Source organism: Dendropsophus ebraccatus, chromosome 3, assembly GCF_027789765.1.
Source record: "Dendropsophus ebraccatus isolate aDenEbr1 chromosome 3, aDenEbr1.pat, whole genome shotgun sequence".
NCBI classification, from domain to species: domain Eukaryota; kingdom Metazoa; phylum Chordata; class Amphibia; order Anura; family Hylidae; genus Dendropsophus; species Dendropsophus ebraccatus.
In genome coordinates, this window is record NC_091456.1 from 102,223,312 (window position 1) to 102,235,631 (window position 12,320).

General features: G+C 40.9%; 1 protein-coding gene across 1 annotated transcript in view; it reads left to right on the forward strand.

Moving 5' to 3' along the window:
• The window catches only part of MISP (mitotic spindle positioning), a 30,860-nt gene extending 19,062 nt beyond the window's left edge, over nt 1-11,798 (forward strand). The window contains exons 5-6 of the mRNA XM_069962383.1: nt 8,098-8,136; nt 11,254-11,798. Coding sequence (XP_069818484.1) covers nt 8,098-8,136; nt 11,254-11,343 — 129 coding nt within the window. The 3' untranslated portion in view covers nt 11,344-11,798. The remainder of the gene's footprint in view (nt 1-8,097; nt 8,137-11,253) is intronic.
• The last annotated feature ends 522 nt before the right edge of the window (nt 11,799-12,320 follow it).

Here is a 12,320-nt window from a genome sequence, read left to right on the forward strand (position 1 = left end):
GAATTTTGCACATTAAAGATGATTTCATCCTCTAGCTCTGCCAAGTACAAATTTGCAAAAGTTGGTGCTACCGGCGTGCCCATCGCCGTTCCAGCCCGCTGACAATACCATTGGTCAGCGAACTGGAAGGCATTATGATGGAGCACAAACTCCAGCAGCTCACAGATGAAAGTGGAAAACTTCTCATCACAATTTCCACTTTTGTTGAGTTGACGCCGTACAGCCTGTACACCCGCATCCTGTGGGATGCGGGTGTGTAGGCTCTCGACGTCAATACTCGCTAATGTCATGCCTTCTACCCATACAAACTCATCCAACACTTTGAGTAGATCTTTGGTATCACGAAGATACAAGGGTACGTTTTATAACAGCGGGCGCAGGACCCAATCCAAATATTTTGAAACTGCTTCGGTTACTGATCCTCTCCCAGCCACTATCGGGCGTCCCGGAGGGCGCTCAATAGATTTGTGGATCTTGGGGATCCAGTACCAGTAGGGTTTGCACGGAAACTGAACTACCAATTTTTCTGCAAATCTTTTGGACATTAGTCCCTGCTCTACGCCCCTGCGTAATAAGGACCTCAGTTTATTAAGATAATCCTGTGTGGGGTCTTTACTTAATTTCTCATACGTTTGAACATCTTGCAATTGTCGCATGGCCTCCTCTATATAGTATTCTTCGGTTAGTAGCACTACATTACCCCCCTTGTCTGCTGGTTTTATGATTACTTTTTCTCTGGACCCTAACCATTTTAGTGCTTCCCATTCAGGCTGTGACAGATTTCTCTCAGCCTTGGGGTATATCAAACATTTTACTTCACGTATGACACTTTGTTCAAAAAGGTCCAGAGATGAACCAGCAGACAAGGGGGGGGTTAAAAGTAGACTCAAAGTATTTACTGTTATATGGCGGCCATCCACTCAATTTCAACATTGTGTGAACATAGCCTTTCTGTGTTTTTAATCCACTCCTGGTTTTGGTTGCAATATGAGGACCACAATACTGACTGAAATATACGTAGTGTGAACCCAGCCTCAAAGAACAATTTACCTTTGTGCTGATGATAATGGTTTTGCCATTCAGTGTATCTGTGCTGTCTTTCCGGTTTGGATGGTTGCTCTTGGTCTGCTGCTCTCTTGTGCATCTCTTGTGCCTTTTCTTTTTGTTTCTGTACATTTCTGTTGGCCAGCATATGTGGTTCTTAGTGGATTGAATGAATAAGTTTGAAAATACTGCTCTTTGTTTTACTGAAAATCATTCTAAATGAGTAGTTTCTCACTCATTCTGTATGTTCTCTGCTCGTGTCTGTTGTGGCCACCCTTGGTGAGTGGTGCAAATGTTGCAGGTACTATTGCTCTCATTTCCTGCAGTCATCTTGGTGGGTAGTTACCTGGGTGGGAAGGCACCCTTTAATATATAATGTAATGTGAAATAAAGTAGTATGTTTATGGGGTGAAATTGAAAAAAACATCTGTTTATCTGTTTTCATGAAATTTGTCATCCAGTGAAACTGACATGTAATCTTCATTCTGAGATTAATATATTTTTATGTCTATAAAGCTGTCAGGCCTCCCCATAGTCTCTTACATAGTAGCCAGCCCTCCCCCATAGTCTCTTATATAGCAGTCAGCCCTCCCCATAGTCTCTTATATAGTATCCAGCCCTCCCCCATAGTCTCTTATATATTAACCAGCCCTCCCCCATAGTCTCTTATATAGTAGCCATGGTGGGCCAGATGTAATTCAAATTCTGGTTTGCCTGGCGGGCCAAAAATAATGGCACCTCGGGCCAGATTTGGCCCGCGGGCCAGAGTTTAACATGACAGGACATGATGGTGGAGGGGGGAGCGGAAAAAAAGAGAGACAGTAAAAAACAGAGTTCATGAGGACATTATACAATATACAATGCCATACAGGTTATGAGCAGATCCATTGAGGTTAGGTTTGTTTTAGATGGGTTGATAGAGTCATTAAGAGGGCAAGTGGTAAAAAAGAAGGAGATATCATTCATATATAAATATCTTAGTGGATGTACTTAGGTGGAGTTCATAAGTAAAAAGAAGTGGGAATTGGAGATGCCGATGGTTCAAGAAAAACAATGGAAAAGTATCTTTGGAAATATAAGTAAGGTATCTCTGTCTGGCAACCATCAATTGATTCAATTAAACATTAGCCATAGGTTGTATATGGCTCCAAGTTTTTAGTATAAGATTAAAAAAGGGCCAATAGTTGCTGTCCTCATTGTGGTGCTGTTGAAGCTGATCAACTCTATGGGAGAGATTTATCAAACTGGTGTTAAGTAAAATTGTCTTAGTTGCCCCTAGCAACCAATCAGATTTCACCTTTCATTTTTCAAAGACACTGTGAGGAATGAAAAGTGGAATCTCATTGGTTGCTAGGGGCAACTGAACCAGTTTTACTTAACACCATGTTTGATAAATCTCCCCCATATGTATTGGTCATGAGGAAAACTGGATAATTTCTGGAATAGGGAAAAAATTAAATATAATAATAATAATAATAATAATAATAATAATAATAATAATAATAATTACTTGGCTCTCTGTTCACAATAAGGCTATGTTCACACTATGTATCTGTGCGGCTGTATTTTTTATGCGGCTGGAAATGTGCGGCTGAAACTACGGCCGTGGGAAAAAATAGACATGCGGCTGAAAACATACGGTCATTTACTTGGAAATCTGGTTTAACTAAAAATAACAAATAAAATCTTTAGAAAGTGATGCAAACACCTCTGGATGCATCTGGGAAAGCAGAGAAACAGTTTACAGGAATCGCTATTATCAGGGTTTGCGATCCTCTGCAGTAATGCCGATGCCTCTCATGGTTAATATATTTCATTAATAAAACACATTTTCGTTGTAATAAAGTCCCTTTCGTTGTTCAATAATTAAATTTAAACGAATCCATCATTTTGCAATTAAATATACTGTTAAAATAAATATATATATATAAATAAATGTATATTTATATATATATTTATTTTTTGACAGTATATTTAATTGCACAATGATGGATTCATTTAAATTAAATTATTGAACAACGAAACTGATTTTATTACAACAAAAATGTGTTTTATTTATTAAATATAAATTAGTACAGGAAGCTCCATTAAGCCGTTAATTCATATTCCCGATAATAGAGCATTCTGTACTAATCAACACTTTACTTTAATTAAAACATCAAATGTTTCTTCTAATTATGTTATCACAATAGCATTATTAGAAGAAACATTTTGAATTATATGTGCGCTCAGCAATACACCCTCCCTTAACCCCTTGGGGGCCAGACTGGAAGCAGCGATCTGTAAAGATGCTGCATACTGTAAGGAGCACAACACCGCTCACAACGATGGGTGTTGTGCTCCTGTTTGTGTGTTTTTTGTGTGTTTCTCCCTTTTTGTTTTTCAGATATCGGTATCCTGTGGATTACGTCGGATTCCATGGACTACGTCGATGACCAGCGGTTGTTTTTTTTAATAAAATGGTCAATGAGGGGTGTGGGGGTGTTTTTATTTGAATTAAAAAAAAAATTTCACTTGTGTGTTGTCTTTATTTCTTTACTTTATAGACTTAGTAGTGGAAGCCGTCTAATAGACGGAATCCATTACTAAGTCGGGGCCTAGTGTTAGCCAGTATAAAATGGCTAACACTAACCCCCCATTATTACCCCAGTACCCAATGCCACCAGGGGTACTGGGAAGAGCCGGGTGCCAGTGGTCCCGGAGCGTCAAAATTGGCGCTCCTAGACTGGGCGGCAGCAGGCTGGTAAGATTTAGGCTGGGGAGGGCCTAAAACAATGGCTCTTCCCACCCTGGTGTTACCAGGCTGCTGTCGCTTGGTTTTTAACCCGGCTGGTTATAAATATAGGGGGGACCCTATGCGTTTTTTTTTTTTGTAAATAAATCAATAATTAAAAAAAAACGCATAGGGTCCCCCCTATTTTTATAACCAGCCGGGTTAAAAAACAAGCGAAAGCAGCCTGGTAACACCAGGGTGGGAAGAGCCATTGGTTTAGGCCCTCCCCAGCCTAAATATTACCAGCCTGCTGCCGCCCCAGTTCAGGAGCGTCAATTTTGACGCTCCGGGACCACTGGCACCCGGCTCTTCCCAGTACCCCTGGTGGCATTGGGTACTGGGGTAATAATGGGGGGTTAGTGTTAGCCATTTTATACCGGCTAACACTAGGCCCCGACTTAGTAATGGATTCCGTCTATTAGACGGCTTCCACTACTAAGTCTATAAAGTAAAGAAATAAAGACAACACACAAGTGAAAAAATGTTTTTATTCAAATAAAAACACCCCCACACCCCTCATTGACCATTTTATTAAAAAAAAAAACACCAAACAACCGCTGGTCATCGACGTAGTCCACCAAATCCGACGTAATCCACAGGATACCAATATGTGAAAAACAAAAAGGGAGAAACACACAAAAAACACACAAACAGGAGCACAACACCCATCATTGTGAGCGGTGTTGTGCACCTTACAGTATGCAGCATCTTTACAGATCGCTGCTTACAGTCTGACCCCCAAGGGGTTAAGGGAGGATGTATTGCATCCCCCTTAACCCCTTGGGGGCCAGACTGATGTCAGACTGCACCCATCCCAGCAAGGAAGGGGTTAAGTGACCCCCCTTCCTTACTGGGATGGGTGCAGTGCTGGGGAGGGGGTGGGGAGAGCTGTATACTCACCCCGATGTGTCCTCTTTGCTGGTCCGCAGCACAATGAAGTCACTGTACTGCGGACCAGCTCTTTATATGTGCGCTCAGCCGATCAGCCAATCAGCTGAGCGCACATATAATTCAAAATGTTTCTTCTAATAATGCTATTGTGATAACATAATTAGAAGAAACATTTGATGTTTTCATTAAAGTAAAGTGATGATTAGTACAGAATGCTCTGGTACCGGGAATATGAATTAACGGCTTAATGGAGTTTCCTGTAATAATTAATATTTAATTAATAAAACACATTTTTGTTGTAATAAAATCAGTTTCGTTGTTCAATAATTTAATTCTAACGAATCCATCATTGTGCAATTAAATATACTGTCAAAAAATAAATATATATATAAATATACATTTATTTATATATATATTTATTTTAACAGTATATTTAATTGCACAATGATGGATTCGTTAGAATTAAATTATTGAATAACGAAAGGGACTTTATTACAAAGAAAATGTGTTTTATTAATTTAATATATTAACTATTAGAGGCATCGGCATTCGGCATTATTGCCGGCTATTTTTTAAGTACTCCGTACGGACCGCCGGTCAATCCACGGCCGTGAATTTGCACAGTTCCAGCCGCAAACAATGGTCTTGTTCATTTTTTACGGGTCCGTTTACGATCGAGCCGTAGGCTCATACATAGTGTGCACTGTGCAGCCGTATATCGTATACTTTCCAGCATACGCATTAACCGGAAAAATACAGCCGATGATTTACCGCCCGCAATACAGCCGCACAGATACATAGTGTGAACCTAGCCTAAATGCGTATGTGGGGAAAATCATAGGAAATAGCTGATCTTGATTTACCCACACACATGCATGTATTGTAAATGGAGACAGGGAAGAATGATGCTGTCAGTCTTCTCTGGCCACTAACCACCCTGGAACTTTAGAACATGCAGTACAACGTCATACATGTATTACGCACACAGCTAGCCAGATAGGTAGGTAGGTAGGTAGAGAGTAGATAGATTATATTTATTGTTATTGTACATAATACAATTCTATTTAATTTTTCTTGCTTTTAGTTGTTAGATTGAGGGGGGTTTACACTGAGGAATTCTTGCGGATAAATTCCACGGAATTCCGTCGGCTGTACACGCGCACGGTGCGCCTCTCTGCCCGTGCCATAGACACCATTTTATGCACGGACGGATTCCGCATTCCGCCGAAAGAATTTACATTTCAATTCTTTTGGCGGAATGCGGAATCAGACGGCCCATAGAATGGTGTCTATGGAGCCGGCGGAAAGGCACGCACTGAGAATTCCTCAGTGTGAACCCACCCTTTGGGTAAGCTGTTGCGTTGTGCTGTTAGAAGTAGTAGTAGTTATTCTGTTGGACCATAGAACAGGTGATTTAAGGGGTTATCCAGCACTACAAAAACATGGCCACTTTCTTCTAGAGACAGCACCATACATGTGTCCAGTTCAGGTGTGGTTTTCAATTAAGCTCCATTCATTTCAATAGAACTGAGTAGCATAACCCCATGAAAACTGGAGACAAGAGTGGTGCTGGAAGAAAGTGGCCATATTTCGGTAGCGCTGGATAACCCCTTTAATGTACTTTGGGTGAAAACTAGAAATGAGCAAAACTCGAGCAAGCAGGAGAGACACAGACAGTGTACCCTAAGCTCCGCCCCGCCCACTGTCCCTGCCTACTTGCCACTATCTGCCCTAAAATGGCAGCGGGCAACTGGGCAGCAGTCCCTGGCCTGGGTATGTGCAACAAAAGACAAGACAAGTCGAACAAACACAATAAGAATAGTCAGCAATCCGAGTCACAACGGTTAGGCAGCAAAAGTACAAAATCAGTATCCAATAGCGTAGTCAGAAAACAAGCAATAAAGTCAGGGGCAGGCGGCAAGCAAGGGAGGTCAAAGATACAAAGCAGGAATCAGCAGAAACAAATAAACCTAACCCAAAAGCAGGCAGAGACTGACTCAATAACCAGCAAGGTACAGGCAGAAGCAGAGATCTTAAACAGGCGACCAGGAACCCAGTCCTCAAGGTGATTGGAGGAACCAGCTGTCAATCATAGAGACAAAAACAAGTTAATCATTACCTGACCAGAGGAAACTAGCAGAACAGACACGGGTGGGGCAGGGAAAACAATTAGCAGAACAGAAGGCATAAGACAGAGTTCAGACTGGGCACAAAGTCAAATAAAACACAGAATAGTTAGAAAGTTATGGCCAAAAGCGCAGTTTCAGCCGTACCTTACAAACTGAGGACTGCACCAAAGTTCTCACAAAGAAACAAAGCATATGCAAAAAAAGTGGTAGCACATTACAAGGAATCTTTATTAATACACTAACATAGATACAAAAATTGTATAAATATATATAAATGTACAGGAGTAGTACAATGAGGGAGACAAAACCCCAAATACTGCTCTACATTAAAAACACTTAAAATGTCATCATAAGTCCTGCTGGCGTTCCAGCTGGGACTAATCTACCACTCTGACCCTGGACTGTATGTACAATGCAAAAAAATCTAACATCTCTACCTGAACAGAGACCCTGTAAAGCAAAATATAACCAGAAAAAATTATATAATACCAAAAAAGAAAAAAGATAGAAAAAGCCCCCATGTACAGTCCGAACAAAGTATGGAGTAGAGGTCAGATGGGATAAAAAGGCTGACTTTTTATCTTATCTGACCTCTACTCCATACTTATCGTTCTGTGTAATATGGTGAATGATTTCAGGTTAACGATAAACAATCTTGTTTGCGATCGTTTATCGTTAGTCGTTAATCGTTAAAAATCAATCCATGTAATAGGACCCTAAGACTTTTGCTAACCATTTTGGGACTGTGCACCACCTACCTTGTTCATGTGGAACCACACCAGTGGATATTTACCCCCTGTGTCACATTGAGTGATGGTTGCCGTCTATCTCTATTGCTTTCACTATTCAGTACTTTACAAACTTTTCAAAACTTTTTGAAAAACTTTTTTTTTAATTGAAAATAGACATAATAGATGTATTTTTTTAACATTATTAACAACAGTATTTTGATGGCATGACAGGAGGCCGGAAAAAAAAAAGATACCAAATACAAATTCAATGATGTTTTGGCAAATTACAATACTAATTCCCTTTTACAATTACATGCAGGGCCTTTCTCCTTCTACAACAGACTGTTACTCAGTAAACTCAAGTTAATTGTGATTACTATTTTTATTAATTTGTGTTCATTCTACATTCTGTACATGCCCTGATTGTTATATAAAAAAAAAGACTAATATAATTCACCGTGACTGCTTTCTAAATAGGCATTTCAGTTAGATGGAAATAAACAAACTTTTCCCATTTTGTCTTTTTTAGTATGCTGGCATTGATCCAAGTGATGCTGTCAACACAGAGGTAAAGACATGAACTATAGGGGACATTTATGAAAATTATAGAGGTGGTGTGCACAATGGAGAAGGTGCAGATTCTTCTTTGTGGTGTACGCCAGCCATAACCCCTGCTCGTCTTATTAGCTGGAAGGGTGGCGCGGCAAGGCAGGCGCCTAATTTACCATGATTTACACACTCTAAGAGGCGTAAATCATGGCAGAAATCCACACCTGATCAGGAGTAGCTCCTCTTAATTTCATCTGGGAAAAGGGAGACAGGGCTTCAACTACAGCTTGTTTCCCTTCCTATTGTCTCCTCACTTTCTACTATATTTTCGACGGTTCCATGCACTTTATACGCATTACCTGTAACAAGACATTGGCGTGTAACTGGCTCGTACAGCTCCTTCTATGTACAATGGCTGGACCAGGGGCAAATAAAGTACTTGTGCCTCATGTCACCCCCAGTTTGTAGTCTGTATGCTCTTGCAAGCAGGTCTCATATTTATGATGTATTTTTATTTATTGTAATTATTAAATTTTATCATATGTTATTGTTACCTCTTTACTGTGTAAAAATCTGTTGGCGCTATACGAATAAATATTATTATTATTATTATCAATTATTAGAGGAAGAGTAAGGGCCGGGGAGCCAATCTCTCTCCCTATTCTGTCACCAGGTAGCCCTGGATTTTGGAGCGGGGGCTGCAAGGAAAATCAGCTGTTGTTGCTTATCTACATAGGGGGACATGTATTAAGGTGCGTATCGGCGGAAAGCGACGATTTGCAAATTATTTTATTCGCAAATGGCCGATTTGCGAATAAAATATTCGCATATCGGCACTTTGCGCCGGGTACGCCGGGGAGGGGCTGGGTGGCGGTGTGGAGAGGGCTGGACGGGGGGCGCGAACTCAGAGTCCGCGCGATTTATCTTTTGCTCCGGCAAAAGATACACCGAAAACCTACTCCACCTTTCAGGTGGCGTAGGTTTTCTGCCGTGCGCACCGACGCGCACGGGATTTATGTAGAGGCAGTCCGCCTCTACATAAATCTCCGTAGCGCCGGAGATGCGGGGACATTTTTAAGTCCGGCGTAAAAAACGTCTGACTTAATAAATGTCCCCCATAGTGTTTACAACCCTGCTTACGGGACTAAATCAGCCCTCTTATTGCACACCATACCGTACCAATGGTTATATGTTAACAAAGCAGTCTCACACAATGCATATAAAAGTTTGAGGGCCCCACAGCAAAATTAGACCTAACCTACCATCTAATGACTAAAAAACAAAAACAAAGCAAAAACTGTAGTGTCAGTAGTAGCAATAGTAAGATTTACAGTCATGTCATAAAGAAAGTACACCTCTTTTTGAATTTAATGGTTTTATGTATCAGGAATAATAAGTCTTCTGTATATCAAAGGGTATTCTGGCATATAAGGGTATTCTAGGTATTTCTACATTAGCTAATTGGAACTGGTGCGAGGATCCTGGTGGCACAATCCTTTTTTTGAAATGTCACCCAATTCTTGAGCTCTATGTCATTCTATTCCCATATACCAGCCTGGCTCTATGCACTGGGGGCAGGACTACAAGCACGCAAGCAAATCTACAACTGAATTGCTGGAAAAAAAAAAGAATCAATGTGTTGCAGTAGCCCAGTCAAAGTTCAGGCCTTAACCCAATTGAGATGCTCTGGTGGAACCTTACAGAGAAACTAACAACAGGTTAGAAGACTGTAATCCAGTGTTTTCAACCTCAACCTTTTCAACCTCAGGGCACTTCTTGGAATTTTTTTTTTTTTACCTCAGGCACTCCTACCAAATAACATTTAACAAAACAAAATACAAAAAAACCTAATTTAGTGTGATGTTCCTATTTCCTTTTTCTCTTTATCCAGCCCAGACCATCATGATGATTTCTTCAAGCTAAAATTCATTTCTGCAAAACCTGCCAGACAAACATCTTATCCATCAACCTCCCTCCCTGTTTCCCTCCTATTGGGTCCCAGACAGTAGTAATTTCACTGTTTGGTGTCACGTGCAGTAAAGTCAGTAGGTATGTGGGTTGCCCCCTGTATGTAGGTTCCCTTGCTGTGCACCCCCACATAGTGATAATGCCCCCTGCTGAGCCCTCCATACAGTAATAATGCCTCCTGCTGTGCTCTTCCATATAGTAATAATGCCTCCTGCTGTTCCTCCATATAGTTATATTGCCCCATGCTGTGCCCTCCATATAGTAATAATGCCTCTTGCTGTGCCCTCCATATAGCAATAATGCCTCTGCTGTGCCCTCCATATAGTAATAATGCCTCTGCTGTGCCCCCATAGGAAAATGTACTCTTCTGTGTAACCCCTACATATTCAAATGCCCTCTTCTGTCCATCCACACATATAGCAAAATGCCCCCTTCTGTGCCCCTATAGTTAATTAACGCCCTCCAACCCAATGCCTGTAATCAACCCTCTCGCACCCCTTATGCGTGCAATTAACCACCTAAAACTCATCCCACTGCCTGCAATTAACCCTCTCCAATCCCAACCTGCAATTAATCCCCTCTAACCCCCATGCCCACAATTAACCCCCTCTAACCCCCCACTGCCTGCAATTAACTCCCTTTGCCCCCTAAACCTACAGTTAACCCCCTCCATCCCCATACCTCCAAATACCCCCTATTGCCTGCAATTAACACCCTTCGCCTGCAATTACTTTTTCTTCTCCCACACCTGCAGTAAACTACCTCCAATCCCCCACATGTGCAATTAACCACCTACTGCCTACAGAACACCCTCTGCCCCCCACACTTGCAGTTCACCTCCTCCGATCCCCCACTGCCTCTAATTAACCCCCTCCACCTCCTCAATGCCTGAAAACAACCCTCTTTGCCCAATGGTGGTTCTACAAGCCTTTGATTTATTGAGTGTATTTAGTATTGTTAACTACTGTAAATCATGACATTTCGGAATCTGTTGTTTGTTGTGTATGTATGGTTGTATTTACCTAATTTCAAGATCAGATATCTTTAATTATGTCCTGATACATAGAACCATTCAGAGAGGGTGTGATTATTGCTGTGGATAATAGCGCCATATATCACAGAACCACATAGTCAATTTCCTTTTTAACTTTCTTTTTGCTTCTTTCAGATTGTGGAATCTACCCGTGTTAGTCGACACAAAAATACCATGGCACTACGCTGGGAAGCTGGTCTATATGCCAATGAACAAGGAGATTAGATCTTTGTCACTTTACAGTCTAGTTCTTGTTTAGTGAATGTCTATCATTTCATGGGTATTGATTGTTTTAGCAATCTACTGACAAGCAGACTATTGTATTGCTATACTGTGGTCCAGGGAAATGAAGCCCCTGAAGCTTTTACCTTTTGGCGAGATGTTTTTGTTGTGCTGATACATGACAGATTTAGAGACTCTCTTAGGACTAATTTACACAAGCTTAATGTCTGCATCCAGCTCCAGATCTGGAGGGGCCTGAATGTAGTATTAAAGTACCCATACAAAAAAGAGAAAAATTGGGGAAAATCGCTGATTTTAGCAGGAGTCAAAAATGTATTAAAGGTGTATGGACAACTTAGTCAATGCATTCATTCATATAGATGTATATTTTCACCCTCTTCATTTCCATGTTTCATTCACATTTTTGAATAGAAATCATTAAAGCTCTTCAAAAAATATTTCATAGTATTTAATCAGTATTTGTATCTGATAAGGGAAAGTAAGGGTCCTTTTTCCTGGCCAGTGCAAGGACATAGTACCTTCAGAAAGCTGGGCCGCTCAGACGATAACTGTACTGTTGGTGCCGCCATTTAAATATATTGTTTACACAGGGAATTACGTAAATTTTGAAGTTGCACAAAAGAGGAAATCAGCCGACAAGCTGCTGTTTCCTGATGCTCTGATGATCGTTATAACTTTTACCCAGAGCGAAGAAGCGTTTCTAGCAAAAAATTTTTGCCATTAATGGGCCCCTGTAAGAAATGTTTAAAGGGAACCAATCAACATGATTGTACTGATATGGCTCTCAGCTGCACCCTGTAGATCTTTATTTCAGCTCCCCTACCATATGAGCCGCGTTTGCTAGGTTATCTTTACATTGGGGAAAAACATGTTGTATTGCGCTTTGACGCAGAAAGCTGTGACTTCGCGTGCTGCAATAACACATGCTTCTCCCCCCTGTAAGGATAACCCTACAGACA